Source organism: Liolophura sinensis, chromosome 6 (genome assembly GCF_032854445.1).
Source record: "Liolophura sinensis isolate JHLJ2023 chromosome 6, CUHK_Ljap_v2, whole genome shotgun sequence".
Taxonomy (NCBI): Eukaryota; Metazoa; Mollusca; class Polyplacophora; order Chitonida; family Chitonidae; genus Liolophura; species Liolophura sinensis.
This window is the reverse complement of record NC_088300.1, coordinates 55,513,671-55,523,969: the sequence shown is the minus strand read 5'-3', so window position 1 is coordinate 55,523,969 and position 10,299 is coordinate 55,513,671. Positions and strand designations below refer to the sequence as shown.

At 37.1% G+C, this 10,299-nt stretch overlaps 2 protein-coding genes across 3 annotated transcripts in view; one reads left to right on the top strand and one right to left on the bottom strand.

Annotated features, from left to right (window-relative positions):
• Positions 1-125: 125 nt before the first annotated feature.
• On the bottom strand, positions 126-9,597 carry LOC135469319 (RING finger protein 141-like). The gene is made up of 6 exons (XM_064747941.1): positions 9,522-9,597; positions 7,618-7,779; positions 6,257-6,365; positions 5,377-5,528; positions 3,985-4,104; positions 126-3,128 (listed from the first exon to the last, which is right to left on the bottom strand). The coding sequence occupies exons 2-6, from the start codon at positions 7,755-7,757 to the stop codon at positions 2,972-2,974; spliced, it is 678 nt and encodes a 225-aa protein (XP_064604011.1). The 5' UTR covers positions 7,758-7,779; positions 9,522-9,597; the 3' UTR covers positions 126-2,971.
• A 70-nt stretch (positions 9,598-9,667) lies between these two features.
• LOC135467630 (ras association domain-containing protein 8-like) overlaps positions 9,668-10,299 on the top strand; it is a 38,452-nt gene continuing 37,820 nt past the window's right edge. For both annotated transcript variants that reach the window (XM_064745411.1, XM_064745412.1), the window contains exon 1: positions 9,668-9,760. The gene's annotated coding sequence lies outside the window, so the exon portion shown is untranslated. The remainder of the gene's footprint in view (positions 9,761-10,299) is intronic.

Genomic DNA, 10,299 nt, shown 5'->3' with positions numbered 1-10,299 from the left:
TGACTCAAGAACTACAGCTTGGACTCTCAACTTTCAAGCTGACCTTTCATGAAGATATTGATGGCTAAAATGAAAAGAAGGCTAAATAAATTCAGAAAGAAAATTAAAGATGAAAAATATCACTGTTAATGTTATTACTTCTGTTTTAATCACAATAAATACTGAATAATCTGAAGATGTAGCACATGTTCTGGTCCAGAGAGACAATTTAAACAACATACATGTATATTCTTGTTCACTGTATCAAGGCAGTTCTCTACACTGCTTACCATTTCAAACAGAAAACACATTTCATGCAACTACCATTTATGCGACCCAAATTCTTGCTGAGTTGACAGTTACTAACATGATACCAATACAGCATAGACATCAAGTTATAAAAAGGGGGAAATTCTGATTTCACTTTTCTTTTATCATTGTATTTATGTGGTAAGAGTTTAATGCCATACTGACACTGAAATATTTCACATATACAAGGGAGGTTATGTGAGTTCATGAGTGAAGGATGCCAGGCAAGAGCCTAGAGTAAACCACCCCACCATTTACCAGGTACCCGACACTCCTCCGGCCTTACATGGGGCCTTCATGGCCAAGGTGGTTAGCGTGCCAGAGAGGCAGAATGACCCAGGCATCTCTCACCAATGCAGTCGCTGTGAGTTCAAGTCCAGCTCATGCTGGGATGGGTTTTCATCGCACCATAATGCCGGCTGCCCTTTTATAAGTGATATATTCTTCAATACGGCATAAAACACCAATCAAATCCTGCCTTACAGTTCCCTAATCCCCATCCTATCCAGAGGAAGCTAAATCCAAGCATGCAACCTCACCAGTACAGTGTGAGGCAACAAGGGCCTCAGGTATAAGAACTACTCGTGTAGACATACATATTTGTGCGGGTATGTAATATTTGTTCTCGCTAATATAAACTACACAACTTGAGCTAAGAGGACAGGACTCCTATGGTTAAACATTAATACAAGTAAATGTAGTATTTTTAGCTAATGGCTCACCTTCTACATTGTCTGTCTGAGTAAATGCTAGAACACCAAGGCATGATCATAATTAAGAATGCTCAAACCCACTTTTTTAAGCACAATATGTACATATCACTGAAGATTGTAGGACTTTGGTATATTGTGATGTTCAAATAAATATCCATTGTGTTCTACAATACATATCTAGGTAGCTCTTTGACACCTTAACCGCAGAAATTGTCATCTCCCCCTGCTTCAGAGAATATTGGCTTTTCCAAACTACACTGGCATATTGTTTCTTAATATGTGTGGAGACAGCACAATGAGCACTGACAGTGTATATACTGCCATATTAAATATTGGCAGCCATCATTGGTAATCCAGGTTTTGCCAAAGATCAAGCAGTCTGCAATAAGTTTAGGCCACATTTTTGTGACCTCCCAATGCCCCTTAGCCTGACAAATGTTATCCACACTCCGTGAGACTTTATGCATATTAACAGCATAAATATCAACATTTACAAACAACAATAGCTGTAAACTATGTCACATAGTGACAAGGCATCTTACATTCTGTCAGAGTCTGAAACCATGAATCAGAATTTAATTCCTTAACTTTTTAAACAAACTTCAAACTTTATGCAGTAACATAATTGGATTATGCATGTAAAATTACATTGGCCTCGATAACCAACCTGAAGGCTTCATAACAATTTAGTAGTCTGCAAAATACAATGCTCCTAAAATACGCTTGGATAAACCATGTACTTCCTGAAATAATAATTTAAAAAAATGTATATATTTACTTCCTGACAATAACATTAGTAGAATTCAACAACTACAAGTAAGCCATTTCTGCAGTAATTTTTAACAAACTGTGGCAAAGCCAAAACATGGCCCTCCTGTTTTCTCAGGCATCCTGGCGTCTGACCAAAGTCCTTGATCAATGTTTTACATAATGTCATGAATTCAAATCCTTTCCTTAGTGTGGATTTGTCTATTCAAAAGTTTTGCTAAAATGATACAAATATGTAAGCATGGAAATAATACTAAGCTTGCATATTGAAAGTGATCAGTGGTGTGGAAACTTCATAGTACAACCCTTGTTCATGTATGTGGTGCCTAAACAAAATTGTTATCAGAAAAGTTAATGAGGTGGGATAAGCACAAAAAATGTTATACACATGTACAAGCAATCAAGTAAGAAGCGCAAAGCATGTAATTCTACAACATTTCACTGATGTAACAAATTGTCTGCCTACTTAAAAGTACATACAGGAAGATTTAATATACTGTATATATACATGTGCTGTTACACAGCAAAAATAAAAAACATATGTACACTTCTATGTCTATTTAAATGAATAAAAATTTACATACTGTTAACTAAGATATGGTCTATATAGCTCCATGTACTAGTATATCATAAATGGTCAAATTGTACACAGAGATGTATTCCTGAAAATCCCTAAAATTCAAGCCAGATAAAAAGTATAGTAGCAAAGCACTATCACTTAAGAAATCATCAAACTAAAACGATAAATGTTTTATGTTGCTTCACCTGTCTCAGAGTAGTTAGCCTGTAATTTACTGTCTTACACAGTATGACCATCAAAAACTGTATTCAAAGCACAACTTCATAACTAACATCAAGGAACCCATTTGACACAGTAATAAATGAAACTACCTGTGACATAATATAATACACTATGCCACTATAATATAACATTTAAAACAGAAGTATTTACATCAAAACATAAGTCTTTGTTTTCTGCATATACAGTTGTGAGATCTGTTCTTAGTAGAGCAGAAAGACAAACACTGACCCAGATGTAAATATTCTGAATTTCTACAAGCTTAACAGCAAGAGATGTATCACAGAATTCACCCTCAGTCACTTTACACCTACTGCACACTTCTCCGAGTACTAGTATGGCTCCTCAAAACAATGTCAACCCATGCGTATTGTAAGTTTTTCTGTTCTGAAAAATCCACCAATCATTGCGGAGCACCAGTCCGGTCAGCCAATCCCATCAAATACCCTTTGACCTCAGAAGCATATTCATCAGAGTCTGGTTTGTCAGTTAGGACCCATGTATCATCAGAACTCTCCACTTTGGCTCTACATATTGGACATGTGTTGTGAGTAACATTCCTGTGAAAAAGAGAATTATGAGAAAGGAATAGAGTAAAATAATAAAGGACACAGTAGTACACTTAATTAAAAAATAATCATCCAGGAGTATCAATGATAGTCTAATTACATGTAACAACACACCAAAATAGTATAACCTGTTGTACATTGTGGTAACAGTCTTTCAGGGTCTGTCGTGGTCTAGTGGTTAGAGGCACTTGCCTTTCAACTGTTAAAATACATTAAGTGTAGGTTCAAACCCGGTCTTGGAAGGGAATTTTTAGATTACCCCGCTCTCACTGCTTGTGGGGCTCTGGTGACAACAAGCATTGGACAATGCTTATGTGGTCATTTGTGCAGTCTAGTGTTTGCTAAAGACAACTAAAGACAACTCCACTAATATGATGTCCATATCATTATCTGTACATCACATGTGAGAAAGCTTGTCAATAACTTGTCTAAAGTTGATGGTTTACTCTGGACACTCTGGTTTCCTCCACCAATAAAACTGACTGCCATCATATAAAGGAAACACGGCATTCAGAGAATCCCACCAGCTCGCCTGCTATAGCAGTCAACATGCACAAAATTGAGTCAGTGGTCTATGATATGCAAATTGTGAACTGCATGTGGCAATCCGTGAATAATTACAATACTGTGAATGGCTGAGCAAATGTTGAGCTATGGTAGTAAAAAACTTTATCGTGGGGTGTTCGAGTACTAATTTGTTGGAGTGACCTTTGATGTGCAAATCGCTTCCCATGATTGGCTATCCATGAGTGACCAGTTTTAGAATTCAGCTATCACTGTGTCGAACATATATGTTTTAAAGAAACGTATAAATGGGAGTATAAAATAAAGTACTAGTTGTACATACCAGGCATCGATGCATCTCTCACAGAATCTATGTTCACAGGCCAGAATAACTTCTGATTTATTGTCCATACATATACAACATTCATCAGAGTCATCCGGGAGGCCAGGCAGTTCATCAACACTGAAAGGTACAATCAAAAATAACCCATTACACCAAAAAAAGTAACGCTCAAAACAGAAAGAAATAAAAAGATGAAATTGTGAATCATTTTATTAATTAGTTCTTCATTAATACAAATAAGCCCAATCGGCTTTTCAGGGATCTCGCGAGTTCACGCAGATATCAGTGAGACAGGTGGGGGTGGGGGGCTCTCGCAAACTACTGCAGCTAAAAGACATGATTTTACGGTAGGAGCCGATGGCGCCGTCGAGTCAGCAGACAAATATGTATTCAATCCATCAACTACCATAAAATAACATATTCTATCTATGTTAAGTTGGCAAAAGCCCTCGTCTGTCTTGCCGATATCTGCGTGAACTTGAAAGACCTGTAAAACGCCAACTGGACTTACTAGAGATATGCACACTAAAGGAAGATAACTCCATTTACATTAAGGGGAATAGCTCCTGCATGAATTATTAGTTGTTTAGCAGTTAATAAACTTTGAATGCAATGACAACAGTTTAAACAAAACACATGACACATCGTCATCTCTGTATCTATGTATCCACCAAAAATTAATACTTTGCCAGCAAAATATTTGGAGTTGTATCCCAGACACGAAATGATATCTATTTATATAGTATATATAAGGAAAATGGTTATTTGGTTACCACACCAACTGCAAAAGTGGACAAACGTGAGCTATGACACATCATCATCTGTGTATCTGTGTATCCACCAAAAATTAAAACCTTACCCAGAAAACAGAGTTATAGCCAGGATACAAAATCATATCTGTTTATATAGTAAATATAAGGAAAATAGCTATCTGGTTACCATGACAACTGCAAAAATGGACAAATTTGAGTTGTGACACGTCTTTATCTGTGTATCTATGTAACAAAATCTCAATAACATAATACGCTTCGCCTAATAGCATGAGCATATAAAAAAAGAGACCATTTCACAAACAACACAATGCCACACTGAAGACTGGTACAACTTCTTCAGGTGTATATGCCAGAGCACAGCTCAGTAGAAATCAGAGACACTCAAGATTCTGGCATCTGCTATGTCCTGAACTATAAGTCATTCCCTTCTTGCTATATTTAAATTTCAAATGACTGATGTAAACCCTTTTCATTTCACTGATGATAGTTATTTTATATTAGTCTTTTACCCCAATAATTAGGGCTACAAAAGAGTTGTTTCATGAAGTGATGGTTTTGGAGATACAGTCGATACACATATACTTTGATATCCTTCTGAACTGCAGGAATGAAGACTTACCCTTTGAGAATCATAGATATGGAGGTGGCCCCTTGTTGAGTTTGGTCTAGCAGTCCCATGTTCACCTGCTCAGTGATCTCCTGACACAATATGATGTACTGGCGCAGGTTCAGCAGCCGTGATGACTCCACACAATTTGTACGGGTATTCACCTGGCAAAATAATAATAAATGTATGGGTGAATTAATTTATTTATTTATTTGGTTATATTTATTAAATGTCCTACTGAAACATTTTTCATTTATATGATGGTGCTCAGGTGTTATAGGTGGAGGTGTCAGAGTGTCTGGTGGAGGGGGGGGGGATAAACCACCAACTTTTGCCAGGTACCTGAGCAACCTCCTGACAAGAAATACACAACAATAACCAGCATGAACTGGATGGGAACCTAATTGGCCAACACCATAACAGTAGCAAAGAGTCATCTGAACCAGCACATACATGTATTTTACAAGCTCATATTTGTTTGTTATGAGTAGGCATGCACTTTAGCACCTTCTGTGATTTATGATTGGATATTCATTTGTTTGCTTGCTTGGAATGCAACACACCGTTATCACAGATGAAAGTATCACACTGCATATGTCCATTATACACCTTGATTTACAAATGAACACTTACACATAATCTTTAATAATTAACATACGAAAGGGTATGAATATCAACATCTTCTAGCAGAAATGTTCTGTAGTATCTCAGCAATCACCTGAATATTAGGACTGGCTTTCATGTTGTTAGCTTATGCTAAATAAATAACATTATGCTGATTAAACAAATGCATGATCAATGTATCAAGGCTATCACGATGATGCCTTTTCATAAATGATTTAATATAATACCAGGTAATATGTCATACCCTGATCCCTGCTTGGTAACATACCTTGAGGCATTTAATCCTGACTGTCGCCTTCCAGAGGATAGTCTCATCTGTGCCAGCCTTGACAGCAAACAGCAGCTGCTTGCCATGGCAATCGGTAAAACTTTGGGTACTGGAAAAAAAAAATTACATCATGTCCTCAAGGCCATTTGATATCACTTTCATCTGGAGTCTTCTGTAAATAACATCCCCAGAATATACACTTTGAAGCTACAGTGTATATTTGATACAAAACTTCATGAAGGTGGTCCTACAGGATTAAATGGATACTTATTCATTTTCATGCTAAAGAGAGAAACCTTAATTTATTTACGCGCAAATGAAGAGATTAATTCTATGATACTTAAACACTAAATAAATGTTACTTCATAGTCAAGAAAATATACGGTACCATAATGTTTTCAACAATAACTGATAATAATGATTGAAATTATGGCCAAAACTAGATTACAGGATAAGTTTGCTATGAAATAAAATTTATAGCTATTTAAAGGCAAAGAAAACAGTAAAATGAAATATATATCAGATGAAAGACAACTGAACACTGTCCAGGAAAATTGCATAATTTATTTTTTGATGATTTATTTATAAGTTTTAAAAGAACATATATCATGGTGTTCTGTTGTAGCCCAGAGGGTATGAGTGATGGTACATCCATAACAGTTCTTTCTATGTCCATTCAGGGACAACATTCATAGATCCATATGCATATGCATTTTGAATGATGAAATCTTGCAGTCTCTGTTTAGTAAAAATCTGATGTGACATCACTGGTCCCAATGTGGCCACCGTAGATTCCAATGCATTTTACCAGGATAAAAATAGTTTTGTTTTTGTTATAAAACAGTGGTTAATGGTCTTTAGCTTGGCATATACTTCACACGCTAGTGTTTTCTTTGCCTCTGAAGACTAAGAGTACTCTTCATTAGGCATTTGTATATTTAACAGACATATAGCTGTGATATATTTAAGAAATAATGTTCGCGTCAGGGTAGTCTAACGGTAGTTTTACATCAAATCGATGTGGAAGAGTTTATATTTTAGAACTACAATAGACCCGTCCAGAAGTCAAACGATTCTGTCTCGTGATGGGGGGTATCTAACAACTCAGATAATGTGCACTTGGCATAACGCCAAGCAGTGCATTGTATGTAATAAAAAGGAACCGAAGGGTAATAGAATACAAAATCTTGTGCTACAAAAAAAGGAGGCTGAGGAAGGGGGTCCTTCATCTGATTTTACCAGCTTGCCAATTACCATCTTTGATAGAAACTAGCAGAGAGTATTCTCACCAAAGTCTCTCTTAGTTCTGTCTTCAAAAATACCAAGACATTTTCTTTCTATCATGTTTTTCCTTTACTCACACTTTGTTCAGCTCTGTGACAGATAGAAGGAAATCACTGTAGGTTAAAACTGTGGCTTTCTTAAGGATGGTTAGGTGATGTTGTATCTTCCCTTGTATATAGGCCACAGAGCCATCTTCTGAACTTTCAGACTGTCCCATTTTATCCACAGTGTTACATTTTCTGTAAGAAATATATTGGAATTAAAATGGCAGAATGCTTACAGTGAGTACTACACATACAGGCACACTTGTATACAATGCACCAGTAAGCATATAATATAGGTCTGGCAGTAACTTGCGTATGGACCTGTTTTCATATTAACTTACCTTCATCCAGTTTACACAAAAAATATTCATAATTACACAAAACTTAAATCACTTGTATCACAAAATATAAGATAATTATCTACTAAACCAATTTACTTGGTGTTTAATACTACTTCACATGAATATGACAGCAGTTAGTTTTATTGGTGGAGTGCCTGAAGTAAACCACAGATTTTGACCTGCAGAGCCCACAATAGAGCTAGAGTAAAAGCTGCAGAAAGTGGGCGGATACAATCCAATTCAAAAATTATTAATTTACTTAATATTTGATTTGTAGTCTATGCCAAGCTGTGGTGACTCTGCTACACCTAGTAAGTTGGCTCAAAACATAGCTTAAGTGAAAACAGGCATTTTTATTGAACGATCAGTATGCCTTTACTTTCTTTCTGTAATGTTTGGATACGGATCCATGGTTTAGTTAGCTCATTCTGTACATCCCATTACATCAGCAAATAAAAAAGGAGAGTTGTAGGACAGTACTGTGTCTAGGCTGCCCCCAAAATACAAGAAATATGATATACCCAGAATCCTTGATGATAAATATTAACGTACAGTGTTTGTGTTCTTTTATGGCAGCTATATACTGTGCATCAACAATGATTGCTGTATTGAACTGTGGCCATTAAAGATGCTCACTCTTCTCACGAGAATGACCCAGAGCCCATCAGGTTCCTCCCTGAACGGTTACTCGCGATAGTGTTCAGATATTGCCAACTGTGTAACTGCTTAGCCCAGTCGAGTACAGGCTGTAACATGCCGCTCAAGTCATTTAATAATCCAAAAGCCTCACCATGTTCCATAATTAGCCCTTTTTTTATTGCGACCATTTTTCAATTTTGTTATTGCCATTCTATATAGCTACGTCATGCATGATGAAAACTGCTGAAATGTTGTCAGAATGAGGCATTCTGAGAAGACTTTGAAATGTCTGCAGCAAGAAACACTGGCTCATCAAGCCACGTAGTGCGACTTTTGGATTATCGAACAACTCGAGCGACAAGTGACAGTCTGTATTCTCGACTGGGCTGAGCAAGTATGTTGGGCAATGTCTGAAAACTGGATTTATCATGACATGAGTAACAATTCAGAGAAGAAACTGACAAACTTGTCTGGTGGGCTCACAGTCATTCTCAGGGGAAAAGCCAGCATCTATAATGGTCCCAGTCCAATATAGCAAACCGTTATATGTGAACAGTATCTAGTGGTAACAGGAAAATTCCCAAGATATCTCAAATATTCAGAGATGGCATGAATGGTGATCAAACTGTGATTCATTTACTACAGTGCAACAGGAAATATTGCATTCCTACAAACCCCTAAAATATCAAAAGTTAGCTAGCAAATGAATCAATAGGAAAATATTAAAAAGAAGTTGAATTATACCAAATATGGCATTTAATGAAGAGTCACTAACAATCCAAACGGGCCCATCTAACGCAAAAGCCTAAGGCCGATTTAGTGAAAGAAATATCCAACATGCCCAGTCTGTTGACAATCAAAACGTGTACACATAGAGCACGTGACGATAAATTTACGACTGACAGCGCGACTGTTCCTAACTACATAATGCATGAACCCTTTCTAGATGCCCATTACCCTGTCTCATCCCCCCAAAACGCAGTTTTCCTTCATCTTTAGAGCAATTCTGTGTCACAATGTTTCTCCTCCCGATAGCTGATGTGCAACACGTCTGAAAATACGCCAACTACGTCACAGCATTCTGCGTAGGTGTGTTCTGTCAACATAGAGGCAAGTCAGATCCATCGTGGGCTTGACAAAATTTCTAACATAAGATTGCCTGTGATAGTTTGTGGGAATGTCTGTCTCTATTTGAGGTAAGCTAACTCATACATAACCTTGTACTTGTATCTGTTTTCGTTTTGAAAAGTTTACCGATCTTACGACGAATTGTAGAAACAATCTCTGAGCGTTGTGTCGGCCCCGGCACCCTTAGATAGTGTGGACGATGGCACCCTGTGGTGCGCCTGCTGGACAGGGTTTAACGCTGGGATGAGTGGAAATGTGAGGTTTTCAACAGGGAAGTCGACCTGCTACGTCCTAATGTTAAACGCCAGACACTATTCATAGGTTGGGAATTTACATGTGTCGATCATTTGTAAAATTTCCCTAATGCTGGAAAGATGCAACAAGTCCATTTTCAGAGTGGTCATTCCAACCTGCCCTGTGGTCACATCATTCACAGTTTTAATGACCATATTTATGGCAAAACCTGCTTCATTTGTTCATTAAAAATTAAGTTTCAATAGGCATTACAGTATATTCTTTTAAAATGAACTTCAGTGGTGCCAGTAATATTTGATGTTTTTTTTTTGACTGTCAGCGTTAAATGGCCTAAAATTTGGCCTATAAAAGT

Bases quoted from the DNA above. Each gene is read 5' to 3' on its own strand.
- LOC135469319 (XM_064747941.1), bottom strand. From the start codon at position 7,757: ATGGGACAGTCTGAAAGTTCAGAAGATGGCTCTGTGGCCTATATACAA. The intron at 6,366-7,617 runs GTGAGTAAAGGA...TTTTTTTTCCAG, and splicing joins GTCACAGAGCTGAACAAAGT to TACCCAAAGTTTTACCGATT. The intron at 5,529-6,256 runs GTATGTTACCAA...TTATTTTGCCAG, and splicing joins TCAGGATTAAATGCCTCAAG to GTGAATACCCGTACAAATTG.